At 36.8% G+C, this 14,061-nt stretch overlaps 1 protein-coding gene across 1 annotated transcript; it reads right to left on the minus strand.

Annotated features, from left to right (window-relative positions):
- Window positions 1-678: 678 nt before the first annotated feature.
- On the minus strand, window positions 679-13,580 carry LOC123813025 (KRR1 small subunit processome component homolog). The gene is made up of 10 exons (XM_045830013.1): window positions 13,312-13,580; window positions 10,064-10,236; window positions 8,541-8,675; window positions 8,196-8,321; window positions 8,020-8,103; window positions 6,919-6,975; window positions 5,591-5,761; window positions 3,546-3,623; window positions 3,346-3,439; window positions 679-1,916 (listed from the first exon to the last, which is right to left on the minus strand). Exons 1-10 carry the CDS (start codon window positions 13,394-13,396, stop codon window positions 1,774-1,776), a joined length of 1,146 nt encoding a protein of 381 aa, XP_045685969.1. The 5' UTR covers window positions 13,397-13,580; the 3' UTR covers window positions 679-1,773.
- Between the last annotated feature and the right edge of the window lie 481 nt (window positions 13,581-14,061).

Below are 14,061 nucleotides of genomic sequence, written 5' to 3' on the forward strand. Positions count from 1 at the left end.
CAACAGTAAATGGTTACAATTAAAAACTTGGCTTTTTATAGCTACTCTTTTTTCTCCTTTTCTCTGACTTCATAGCTAGCCCACAGCAAGACAAAGTCAAACGTATGCATATAAATCTTGTTTCATTAAGGTCTCTGTGAATTACATTACTGCATTATGAGAAACAACGTTTAAGAGGATACTGTATGTTTGCTCCAATATACCATACCAGACTGGCCGATATACCATACTTCGCTGTGTATAATGTGCTCCCGTGTATAATGTGAACCCATATTTTTGGCCCAAACTTTCAGGGGAAAAAACTTTTATTTTTTAAATTCAATTATTTATTTATATTTAGATACTTGTTTTTCATATTATAAAGGAATTTTAGCATTTATTTTTGAACATATTATGGTACAAGAAATTTTATGTAACAAATAATCACAAAACGCAAGAACAGATACAAGGTGTTTCAGGTACTACCCACGTACAATGTGAATCCTTATTTTTCCCTCAAAAATTTGGGCAGAAAGTGTACATTATACACGGCAAGATACGGTGTTCATATAACAGATACACAGCTCTCATTGTCAGTTCACCGATACTGAGGGCTATTATTACTATTTTGGTCAAGCACAAATAGCCTCCTTTAGTTCTTTTGGATGAATACGAACTAGAAGAAAGTTTACAAACTCATTTACATATGACTTTTTAATAATAAAATTTGAGTGTATTTCTAATTTCAATACATTCCAGGGGGAAAAAAAAACATTGCTGCAGTAAAGCCATAACCAAAAGCAGCAGCTGCTCAACATCCTAACTCTGCAGGATAAACTCATGTTTGCTTTCCACTCTTCTACGAATAAGCACTGTTTTCAGGCTGCCACAGCTGTGACTTTCAGTAAGGAACGTAAAATGAGTGAATTAGATTCAGGTGATTCTAAATAAGTCCACTGGCCTTCAGTAGTAAAACATTTCTACATAATTTGTTGCATGCTGACTCAACTCTAAATATCTGGTTTTACCCACTTGCAATTTAATGTCTTTCTACTTCCCCGGACTCAGAATAGAACAGTAATTAAAGAATTTGACTTAATAGGCCTTGGGTTTTTTTTTTTGGCTTGTGGGTTGTTAAATGTTGGAGCAGAATGTAAAATAAGATTACAAGAAGGGATAAACCTAAATGTTTGTATCAGAGAGCACTGATACAATGTTTTCAAAGAGAGCACTGAAAAATCTGCATTTATTTTCCTCAAAACCAAATGCTGGGACACAGTTTGCCCCACAGGGTGGGGCAAAAGTAGGTTTACAGTTGTTCATATGAAAAATAATACAACAATAAATAATAATACAAGAATAAACTCTGCTTCACGTACTCACAACTATAAATCTACTTTTGCCCCATCTTGTATTTAAAGACTAACCAATGTCATCACACATTCAATTTGATGGATAATTACAACAGCCACATTCCAAAAATCTTTATATAAACAACCTAAAGAATTACTCCTAAAATCATGCTAGACCAAGCCTGCCTGGAACAGATTAGGTATAATGTATACAAAGACATATATACCACTCTGTAGTAAAAAAATCTTTCAAAAAACACACAAAGAACATAATTTATAAAGAAAAGCTGTATATATAAACACTCTTATAAAGAAAACAAACTCAGAAAAAGTAATCAGAGTATTACTTCTTACACTTAAGGCAACTAATGCCCTAGTATGTCAAAGTCCTTTACAAAAGGAGATATCTTAATAAATTCTAGTTCAGTGTTTTGTGTGTGTATTACTTTTTCTTCTTCTTTTTCTTTTCATCTGCTTCCATTTTAAGCTTAACTTCTTCAGCTGTAAGAGCTCCAAGTTTCTTATTCTTTGCTTTCTTAACCTTTTCCTTGATGACAGCCACATCAATTTTAGTTTCAGTAGAAGCTAGACAAATGAAAAACACAATATAACACAAAATATGTAATCTTTAGATATTTACCAAATAAAACATAAAGAACATGTATTTAGGACAATACCTTCAGAAAACTGTTATAATTGGGAGGTATGGGTAAAAATATAAAACACCTGCCATCTGCCTAAAGGAAAGTTAGAAATTTCTTTAAGAAGAGAAACAAATATCTTAAAGATACTTTATACATTATTTCATGTATACATTAATGAAAGTATACACGAAAAGGGCATTGTAATTTAGCTATTTGAACTAATTGAAAACTAAACTTTCCCAAATGTTAGTTCAATGAATGACCAGTAAAATTTTATAAAAACAATAATCTGAAAGTATTTAGAAGTCCTCCTAATAGAACTTAACCATTTAATTAATGTCAAAAATTGAAAAGCAGCAAAAAAAAATGCAACATTTCCTTACCATTTAAAGAACAGTATTTAAAGCATTAAAAATTCACAAGAGGAGCATAGAGTTAAAGGGCTCACCATAGTGGGACAGCTACATTTTTAATCCTAATAAACCAAGATGAAACTAGCTATTGAACTACCTCCAAAGTACCTAACTGACATATTATATAAATTGGAAATAGAATGCTTATGGTATTTCTAACTTTTACATAACTGATGCTCTACAAAGAATACAGTATTTTTACTGTGGTTAACACTGATTTAATGTAAGATACTATGTCAAATAGTAATGCCGTATCTGGTTGTGACCAACAGGTTATGGGCAACGCTGCCAGTGACACCCTCCCCTCACAAAGCCACTGGCTGCTTTGCAGGATTGCTTTAGGAATAAAAAGCATGTTACTCGTGGGAATGAACAGGCAAAGAGGAGAATGCGTGAAAATGAGAGTAGGAACAGAGAAGAGAAGGCACGAGAGTGTTTCCTCTGAGCATCTGTTTAACAGCCCCTGAATAGAACCCCCCATTATTTAGTTGGTGTCCCTTAGCCCAAGGTGACAGAAATCCACGTTAACAATACAGGATCAAACTTTAAGCCACAGACCACAGTAAGAGCAGAAAAGCACAACTTCTGATAAGCTGTTTCTGAGACAGCTCTGCACAGTAGCAGAGCTCAGGGATCTCAGGGCTTTGATTTTTACAGAGGAGTCACTGTGCTGGTTTCTATCTTTCAAAATGAAAGGTCCTTCCCACGCACATCCAGAGGTCAGGAGAGGATGAGCAGTCTGGGATGCTCTTAACCTAGGCATTGGCTGCTGCCAACCTGTAAGTTATCTCAGTTGTCCCTTGTCAGTAGGATTAGTGATTAATGAAATGCTATGTGAATTAATTGAAGATAAGGTTATTTCTTAACACTCAAAGAGATTCAGATAAATTCACCGAAGGTCTACTTTCCATGTAACAGACTTTACCATCACACCAAGAACTGGAAAACAAGTCTTACCTTCCTTAGGTTTCACAACTGGTTTTTCTTTAGGTGGAATAAAAGCTTTGTTTCTCTCCTCTTGCCTCTTAGTGAGAGCTTCTGCTTGTTTAGCCTACATTATTAATAAAGGATACATGAGTAAAACACAACTTACAGTTAAATAAGAATTCAAGTTTCTGTGAACTTAGCTTTTAATGTTGTAAGCTAGACAGTCTTACCTTTATTGCTTCCATTTTCTGCCTCTTCTTTTGACTTGCCTTCAGAAAGTATTCACCAGTAGCCAATTCTTTATCGATCTGTTGAAATCAGTATTTACAATTACATCAGAAATAGTGTAGATGACAGTCATTTCCTAAGAAAGGAATGCCCATGAGGTAAAAACGGTGGGGTCAAAACCCTACGATTAATTCACTAAGGGAGTGAGAAGGAAAGAAGGGGACTTTCTCTAAGCTGAAGGGAAAACCTGCACAAAAGCATGGGGGCAGGAGAGTAGGAGACATGTTCGCTGAGTAACACACAGGCTTTTTGTGGCGGGGAAGGTCAATGACTTGGAAAAGTGTAGCAGGAAACTGGAAAAATAGTTTTGAGGAAGCTTGAATGTGAGGCTAAGGAGGTGGGACATGATTTAGAAACAAATGAAATTTCTGAGAAGAATGAAGAGACCAAAACAGCATTTTTTAAGGTACAGAAGAATGGAGAAGCAATAAAAGCCTGAAATAAAGGCAGTGACATGCAAAATGGCAAGCAAGAATTATTGGGATTTGGTGACTAATGAACACTAACTAGAGAAAGCTGCAGCTCATTCATTCACTATACAGTTGACTGAATAATTTATCTATCTTGCACGTACACAGCATTATTATGTTTAAGATAATGTTCTAAACTCTTTACAGGTGTAAGCTCTTTACAATTACTAATTAATTTCTCATTAATTCTTTGAGATAGGTGTTATCATTATCCCCATTTTATGTATGGGGAAACTGAGGCATACAGAGGCTAAATAAATTATTTGCAAATAAGTGGCAGAATAAATCAACTGAGACATCACTGTTTAAGGAGTGTACAGTTGTCCGGGAGAAAGACAAGACGATCACTGACCTCAGGACAGGCCGTAAGAGGTAGAGCAGGGGCTGCAGAAGCGCAGTTTAGTACCTGGATCCCTCCCTCTTCCCCCAACCACCACTTTCTTCCTGTCTTCACATCCTTCCCTTTCCAGAAGAGACCTCAGGACCCAGCACCTCTGCTGTTTTTCATCATCAGTCTTTTCCCTTTGACCTTTCATTAAACCTTCCCCGAAAAACTTCAAACACTGGGCTGTGGAGAAGACAGTACCCAGAAACGGATGGTTCACATGCTCAACACAAAAAACTAGCAGAAAGGAAAAAGTTTCCAAGGGACGGAATAATGCAGCAAGACCCCTCAGGAGACAGGTGAAGATAGAACTAAAAGAGCAGGTAAATAAAGGATACAGATGGGAAACATGTAGGTGAGAGAAGAGGAAGTTGGAAGAATTCTTGCCTGATGGTCTCAATATTTCAGTAAAACAAAATTCAGTGTCATCTGCTAGAAGTAAGAGGGTGCCTAGAAAACTAAGAGGATTCACAGAACCGCCACAAAATTCTGAGGACCTATCAGAGGTTGGAAACATAGATCTGTAGTGGGTAGATACCAAAGGCATGACTTTCCCCACTCACGTCTGGTAGCCACATTATGGAAAAGACATCGTTATAGGGCCGATCCAAGTTTAAGAGTTTTTTGCTGGGCAGGTGGGACAGAAGGAAAGGGGAGCATGAAGCAAAACGATGGGCAAGACGGAAAAGGAAATTTTGGAATGGAAATGAATTCAGAAGACAGTGGATGAAATGAGAGGCATTCGTAACTTGGAAAAAGAATAATATTAGAATTTAAGATTTCAAAACTGGAGCAGTCATATAGCTCATGGTCACAGGAATGAAACTAAAGCAGAACAGAGAGCATTTTGGGCTAAATCGTTGAATTTTTTAGTGGCTACAGGGACCTAAGTGACACCAACGACCTTGATATAGTTTACACTCACATTTCCCCACCCCTAAGCATGTTGCCTAAAATAAGCCTATTTACACTTATGTTCAGTTTTCTTCTGTCTCTGCATAGTCAAACACACACACACACACACACACACACACACACCAATTCCACCTAAAATACCCTTAGCAAAGTTTTTGACAAAACTGATCATAACAGTTTCCTCCTCATGCAACAAAATCCAGCATTTAATACTGACCTGACTTTCTGGCTGTGGTGGTGGGAATGGTGTATATTCTTTTTTAACAGTTTTTTTCTTTGGTTCCTTGCGTTTGTTTACATTTTTGTGCTTGAACTGTGGCAAAAATCTTTCCCAACTTTGTGATCTTAATTCAGAGTCTTTTGCCAATTCTCTTTTAATCATTAAGGTCTTTAGTCATGCAATATACAAATAATGCAAAATTTCAATTTCAGAACTCATACATTTTTCAAACTAAGACATTATAAATATTGTTCTTATAAATCCTACCTTAGTCTCTTAAAGAAATGCAATTCCATAAAGAAAAAAACATGTAATCTTGATTTTTACCCAAGGATCATAAAACCAGAAATTTAGATTAAGAAATTCAGGATTGTTAAATTGAAATGAAGAAGACTAATCCAGCTTTTCAACCATTATTTCTTTAAACCTTAAAACTCAATTTTACAGCAGGGAGAGCTCTTCATAATACTCCCTGCAAGCAGGAAGCTTTCAGTAGCATCTGAAATATCACAGGAGATAAAAAAAGCAAACTTTCTCATGATCAGACAAAACCAATATTCTCACATTTTCTCCACTCAAGTTCAAAGGTTTGAATTTTATAGAGATTAGAACATCAGAGGAGGCAAACCAGGCATCAGACACATGACTTTCTTTAATGTCCTAATGTACCTCAGAATTGCTCTTCCACTCCAATCTAACAGAGACTTTTTAACTTAACCTCATCATATCTAAGTGGACTGCTTAATAGATACCCATCAGAAACAGCTCATTGTACTGTGGTTTCATTTCCAAGTATAGTCATGAACTCTGTACACACAGGGATATAACAGGTCTCTCTCAAAAGGCTGGCATATAAAAGAGAAAATACAGAGCTATTTTGGGTAAACTAAATAATGAGTGTTAAATCCCCTCCCACCAAAAGAAAAAGGTTTTAATGTAATCTGAAATATTCCAGGCTTTATTTAATAGAAAAAGGCAGAATTCTGAAAGACCACATCTTTAAATCTAATACATGGGGTCAAAATCTAAGAAAACAGAATTGGTATCATCTACAACAAATTCTAGAGAGCCTTTCTTTGTACTAGAACTACGTAATACATCACAATGCCCCTGTCAATACTGGGCTCCTGAGCTTCCAAGGAAGTAACTACAGGAATGGGGTAGAGTTGAATGAGCTGAATACCTCTAATTTACCCAAAATAGTTCTGCTTTATCTGTTTTGTATATTAGACTTTTATAAAAATTTAATTTCAAGAAAGGTTGCTATAGCTAAAAGGAGCATGACGACCATTCCACTATTACAGCAATATATAATTAACACTTACTTTAATATTATAAATTGGATGAATATTCTTCATAGTATCTAGGACTACTTTTCGAACCTGAAATTTGCAAAGGAAAATGAATTAGTCACTTACAAAGATTTTACTGAACTAGGTAGAAGATAGATGACTACTACATTGCAAAATATCCTACAAACCAGGCAATGGCTACCAAATTGTATATAACAGTTCCTTCAACTGCTCTTAGTGGCTGACAGATCTTTCATAATAGTCAACCTCCCCAGGGTACAATAAAGTTTCTCAACTGTACTGCTAAAATGTGACATATGGAACCAGCACAATACTCTGGGACTGTGATTTAGGGGGGAAGAGGGGGGATTTAGAGTTAGAAAATGTGGACTCAAATAATGAGACTGCTGCTTTTTATGGACAAATCACTTAATTTTCTTGTTTTAGTATTCTCATTTTCAATGCAGAAATGAAAATACCTCAGTGGCCTGTTGTAAGTACTGAATATATTTAGGCTTGATAGAATCATAAAATATTCAATGTATTTAAGTTATATTGCCCCATGAGAAAAGAACAGGTAATTTACAAGAACAAGGTCCAACAGAATTCCATCAAAGGCCCCGGAAAGGAAGAAGCAAGACCTCACAGCCAGATCCAGACAACAGTATCAAAATGTTCTCGAAAACATTAAATAGACATTACAATAAATTCAAACAAAAGAAAATATATCTTAAAGGAAAAGAAAATTTGAGTTTGGTTTCTACTGGCTGTATACATTACTGCAAATAACAAGATCTGTTCAATTCCCCAGCATTTGAGCACATGAGACTACAACATGTTTTTCTGTGTGTTATAGACGAAGAGGCACCTAAATACCCATTTAAAATTTGCAGTGAAAGGAGTGATGGTGTGCAGACCTTCTGACTGAGAATCTGATGTCTCTATAACTGTCAAAGGTTGGCCATAATACGTTAGGGCCCGAGAGCGATGACTCCCTCAAATTCTAGGAAGCACAGAGCATTTATTAATGGGTAATGAAACAAGGCACACTTGAAAAAAATACAATAATCATAAAACAATATAACCAAATTATTTATTCTCTGATGACAATTAACTAAAGGTATTTATTCTCACCTCTTTTAAGCCTCTAAATGGTCCAATGGCTGAAACTGTGTTTCCCTGAACCATGATGTAACAGTTTGTTAAGAGTTCCAGTGCCTACATCAAAAGAAAAGTTGAAATTCAGTTGAAATATACTGGAAAACTAATGACAGAGGAATACACTCAAATTTTCTAGTAATAAAAAGTACCTTCAATGTAGATCCTTTAGGACCAATAAGCCGTTGTCTTCTTTTTACGAACCTTTCTTTATTTCTTACTAAAGAACCTATTTTAATGATGTCACATGCAACATCATCCTGAAGAATTCGTACTGCCTTTTGGAAAAAACAAAAACAAAAACAAAGAAAATGTGCCACCAATATCCTTTACAAATGCATTCTTTTCAAAGTCCACAATGGTATCCAAGCAGAATAATGAAAACTCTAAGAACGGAGCAAGAGAACAAGGGAAGGCAGGGATGGATGGATGCAGTGTTGTATGTTGTCTCTAATGTCGGCAAAAATAAAGTAAAATCTCTGTAATTGCAAATTTACCTGTTCAAATGAAACACTTCTTGCTAACAGTTTTATCAGGTCTCTGGCCCTAATGATGATATACGGATCAAAGGTCTTCTTTGTTGTGCAGACCGTCATGCTGCCCTCGATCAGGTCCAGGGTTGCGTTAACGTGCTACAGAAAGGAAAGTGCAAACAAGCAGCTGTCTAAAAATGCACTCAATTTTAGATAATTATAGAGCCTTTCCTAATCTAACTATTAATTACTGTGAGTTAAGCTCTCTCTAAAATTATAAGCTGAAGAAGCTGGGTAGTTAATATAAAGAATGTGTGATTACTTTCATCCTTCAAAATATACTGAAACTCAAACAATTGAAACCATTTATACTTACTTGGCTGTAGAATACTTTGTACCTATTGAAATAGAGATTAACTCTCGTTAAAAAATATATATCTATCCAAGTGAGGCCATACTTAAGACCTAAGGTAAAACCATAAAGCTCTATGGCTTCCCTATCCCGGACCTAACTCTAATCCACCACCTGCTCCCTAGGGTGACAATGGACTCCCCTTTACAACTTTTTTTCAAGTTGGTTTGAATTAGTTAAATACAGACAAAGTAGAAACAAACTACCATAGGTTCAGAAAGAAGCAATACTTGGAAAATAATGCATCGACTCTCAGTAGAGAGCACCAGATTTCAACAAAGCCTGTAACAATGCTATTTTCTGATATTTGGGCATATTCTGAAGAATATTTCAACATACTGGGTAATGGATTATTCAACGTAAGGTTGGGTTGCTATGAGTTTATAGAGTGAGAGTGAGAACAAGAGCCAGAGAAATGGAGTGAGACAGAAAGTCCAACCGCAGGTGTAGACAGCTGTAACACACTGCTTGCAGTTTGCTGAGCCACCCTCATACCCAATGGGCACAAACGACTCCAGAGCAGTCCCTCAGTTTGAGAAATATATTTTATATCACAATCTAGCACCCATATACATATACATGTATATAAATGAACCAAAAGCTTCATAAAATGATCCTTACCACATGTGATACATTCCTTCTTTTTAAAGACCTGTTATAGACACTAAATTGACTTCTGGATTCACTAACAGATTTCAACCCACAGTTTGAGTAACAAAAACAAATACACTGCTCTAGGGGCACGGCAGCAGCAACAAACAGGGAAGTTGGCACATTCACAGCTTTCATTTAAAATGAAAATTAAGCAACTCAAACTGCACAGGTGCACGGCCACTACCATTGCATAGACCAAGCATTCTGAAACTTGGGGTTCACAGATGATTGCCAGACAGGCCATGAAATCCCTATAATTTTAAAGGTATGTGACTTTTTCAAAGTATTCTATTATTCACAAAATTATAAACAAATGGATTACAAGAATAAAGCTTATCCTGCATGTTTCAAATACCAAAGGAACCAAATTAACCAATTATGCTAGCTGGTGCTTTAAAAATAATCCAAAAGCATACACACACTTACTTAAAAAGCTATAAATAGGAGCAAAATCTCAAAGAAATATATAAAATATGCATACATGTTCATTCAGTGCTTTCTGCACCAATGGCCAGCACTCTTTCAAGTAAGCCTCTCTGTATTTTGGGAACAAAGTTGCAAAACTGCTCTCCTCCAAGAGTCCTCTGGGATTGTCCTCTTTGGAAAAAGCCGGTTCCTTCCAACCATCAGGAACAGTGAGAAGTTCTGATTCATCTACAGAAAAAAAATGTACACATCAGATTTTAACCTACTTTTGGACATTTATATGCATACATTTATAAGCTTCCAGTACTCTACTTGCATTTCCTCTTCCTATGCTTAAAAAAAATCCTTACCTGAGGATATGTTTATTGATGAGAGAGAGAGAAAGACAGACAGACAGACAAACATGGATCAGTTGCCTCCCATATCCCCTGACTGGGGATTGACCCTGCAACCTAGGTAAGTGCCCTTACTGAAGATGGAACCCACAACCTTTCAGTGCATGGGACGACACTCCGACCAACTGAACCTCCAGGCCAGGACCATCTTCCTATGCTTTTTAGATTATTCAACAGTCAAAAAAGCAGGTCTCTATCATTATCGTCAACATACTATATTAAAATTATTTGTACATATTTCAGTTGCCTCATAAAGCCAAGTTCCTTAAGGGAAGAGACCCCCTTGGATCCATACTAATCAGCATATGCCAGATAATGGGTACTCAAGAAATTTCCACTGTACTCCACTGTGCTAAGAAGAGTTGAAGATTCAAATACCATTTTGTTTACAAGACTAGTTTAATATAAGTAACCTTTTGAATTTTACTAAAGCCTGAATATGTGTATGTATGTATATACTATATTTGCATGTGTGTGCATGTGCATAAAAATTTTTTAAAGTTAATACTTTGGTGTAAACTTTTAGTAATAACCACTGGCATAGGGTTTGAGGTTTTCCCAAGAGTTTTCACATGCCTTACTTCTGTATACCCTTCATGACAACTGTGAAAGGTAGAAGAACCAGTATTATTTCTCCCATTTTATGAAAGACATTCAGCCCTGGATGGTGTGGCTCAGTGGACTGAGTACTGGCCTATGAACCAAAGGGTCACAGGTTCGATTCCCAGTCAGGGTACATGCCTGGGTTGCAGGCCAGGTCCCCAGCTGGAAGCACTAGAGAGGAAACTACACATTGATGTTTCTCTCCCTCTATTTCTCTCTCTCTCTCTCGAAATAAATAAATAAATAAAAGAAAACATTCAGTCCTTTCATTAAGACAAAATGCCTCTGAAGGGCCATAAATTATCTCTCACAGCATTTATTAAATAAAACTCCTGGTTCTGGATTTCAGGAGCCTCTTAAGTCCAACAGCTATAACTTCAATCAGTACTACTCAAAGGTACGATTCATAGGCCTGCAGTGTGAGCATAAACTGCAAGTGTGTTAGAAATGCAATTCTTGGCCCCCACTCCAGATCTACTGAATCTGAATCTCTGGGGTGAGGCTCAAGAATCTCTGCTTTAACAATCTCTTCAGGAGATTTGTATGCACACTAAAGTCTGAGAAGCAGGTTGGTATAGTCCACGTTAACCACCCCAGTCAGGTAAACCTGCTTTTGTTTCTTATACTCACATTCACTTAGCTATTTCTGGTTGAAATCACAGAGAACTAGCTAACCTTCATATACCATTCACTTCCCAGTATCCTAAAAAAAACACTCAAAATCTACAAGGGCCATTGCTTAAAATGCACATCTGACCAAGTCCCTACTCAATTTAAAAACTTCAATGATTATTAATTTTAAAACTGGCAAAAATACAAAGGAGTTTCACAATAGAGGAAGTACAAATAGCCCTAAAACATGTGAAAAGATGTGCAACCTCATTAGTAGTAAGAAAAGTTCAAATTAAAACCCCATCTAGGTACCACTTCATACTTACCAAAATGACAGAAATTCATAATTTAGATAACACCAAATGTTACTATGTTTGTAAAGCAATGAGAACTCTCATTGACCTGAACATCCCCTACACTTCAAAGATTCCAATTCCATGTACGTAACCTAGAGAGACTCTCGAACATGTAAACCAAGAGATACATACAAAGATGTTTATAGAAGTACTATTTTAATAGCAAACAATAGGAACAATGTAAATGCCCACTAATGGTAGAATGAAAATATAAATTAGCACATATTCATACAAGAGAACATCATATAGTAGTGAAAAGAAGAAACTAGAACTTCAAGTACTGCCCTTGATTAAATAACAAAAACAAAGTTAAGTCTAAGAAGCAGGATACAGAACCATGCCTATATTCCTCTTGCATTCATATAAAATTTAAAAAAACTGGCAAAATCAAATCGCTTTGTGCAAAGGTGGTAAAGATGATAAAGAAAAAGAACAGAATGATTAACATGATTTAGAACGGTTACTTCATGTCTCAAAAAGAAAAGGAATATAATGATCTGAGGTGCTTGTAGGGGGTTTTGGGTGGAGTAGTGCTGTACTCTGCTCAGTGGTCCTTTCTCATGTGTTGGTTTTGTCTTAAAGCTGCACATACACTGTACTCTGCTATGTATGTTCGTAATTAAGAAACAAAACACCTTTAATAACTTTATAATGCCTATAGAATGAGAGTTCGAGATTTTTAACACTTTCAATAAGAATGACTGCTGAAGCCCTGGGTTATTTCTTTAGCCTCTCTTCCTGTCATTCATACTGAAGAAAATGGATAAAACCAGCTAAAAACAAAACAGGACAGCAATTTAAAAGCAAGGCAGTTTAAAGAATGGGAGCCATATCGTCTAATATTTTAGCATTCTGACAAAAAATAATAATAATAATCTTTCCAAAATTTCTTCACGAACTGACAAACTAGCGTTCTGGACACGCCAGATATCTCCTTCTTATCACTATTATCTGTCTCACTCCTTTATTATCAGTGTTCTCTTAAATACTTAACGGCCTTCTACCGCATCCCTCATATTAAGGACTTCCACCCAACGCCGCCAACTCTTGCAATGCCCTACAAAATTTCTTAATTACTCATCATTTTTCAGAAGACGAATTCCGCAACAAATTCACTTTGGGGTCCCTTAGCAAAAGCGATTAGTTAGGAACACGTGACCGACACCGTATCTGCAAGATGGTTTTCGTAGGTCTGGCCAATAACACTAAAAACCAGCAATTATAGGTACACAACTCTAGAGAACAGACTCAAACCAGGGTTACACGTTCCCAGCAAGCGAAGCAAGCAATCGCAACTAAATATCCAAGCCCAGGCTTCGGTCCTCACACAGTCTTACCTTGATTATCCGGTTTCAGCTTCTGGTTATGAAATTCTCTTTTCCCAGCCGTTGTAGCCTGCTGTTCCAATTTGGAGGACGCCATCTTTCAATTGCACCCGGTGTTACCGGAAGTGGAACGGTCCTTAAATTCTTCCGGCTAAACTTCCTCTACTCAAAATAAGTGCCGCAGAACTCAGACGAGAAGATCTGCGCCTTCTCTATGCGTGCCTACGCTAGAACCGCGTACTTTCCCAAACTATAGCTCTCCTCTTACCTGTCCAAGGGAGAGCCGGAGACTTTTTTCCCCAGGGTGCACTGCAACCACGGAGTTCGAATGCATCCTGGGAATTGTAGTTCAGCACTGGGAGTAAGCTAGAGAGGGGTTTTGTTTCCCCTGACCACAGTTGAACTCCGAAGGACTGACTCCAGTGTTGGGCCGCAGAGTGCAACCTATCATTGTTGTTACTCATGTGATAAATATTTATATGATAGTCAGATATGTGGTAGGCATTGGGAGAAGGTACTCAATACTAGAATACATGGTTCTCAATGGCAGGAAGTGACAGTAATAGCTACCACCATTTACTGTGACATTACTTTGTGCAGGGTACTTTATGTGCATTACTTCTAATCCTTAAAACAAAACCAGGGTTATAAAGTGAGAAACCCAAAGTTAAAACAAGATTGATAATTTTTTGCAAGGTAAATTTTCAAAGTTCTTGTTTCTGATGGTAATTTCTTAGGGTCTTCGTATTTCTTTTTCTTAGC

Source organism: Phyllostomus hastatus, unplaced genomic scaffold (genome assembly GCF_019186645.2).
Source record: "Phyllostomus hastatus isolate PE091 unplaced genomic scaffold, TTU_PhHast_1.1 phas_scaffold_93, whole genome shotgun sequence".
Lineage (NCBI taxonomy): Eukaryota > Metazoa > Chordata > Mammalia > Chiroptera > Phyllostomidae > Phyllostomus > Phyllostomus hastatus.

Coding starts and splice junctions, on each gene's coding strand:
- LOC123813025 (XM_045830013.1), bottom strand. CDS start 13,396: ATGGCGTCCTCCAAATTGGAACAGCAGGCTACAACGGCTGGGAAAAGA. Junction 8,322..8,540: donor GAAGTGTTTCATTTGAACAG/GTAAATTTGCAA, acceptor TTTTTCCAAAAG/GCAGTACGAATTCTTCAGGA. Junction 1,917..3,345: donor AGTTGTGAAACCTAAGGAAG/GTAAGACTTGTT, acceptor TCATTTGTCTAG/CTTCTACTGAAACTAAAATT.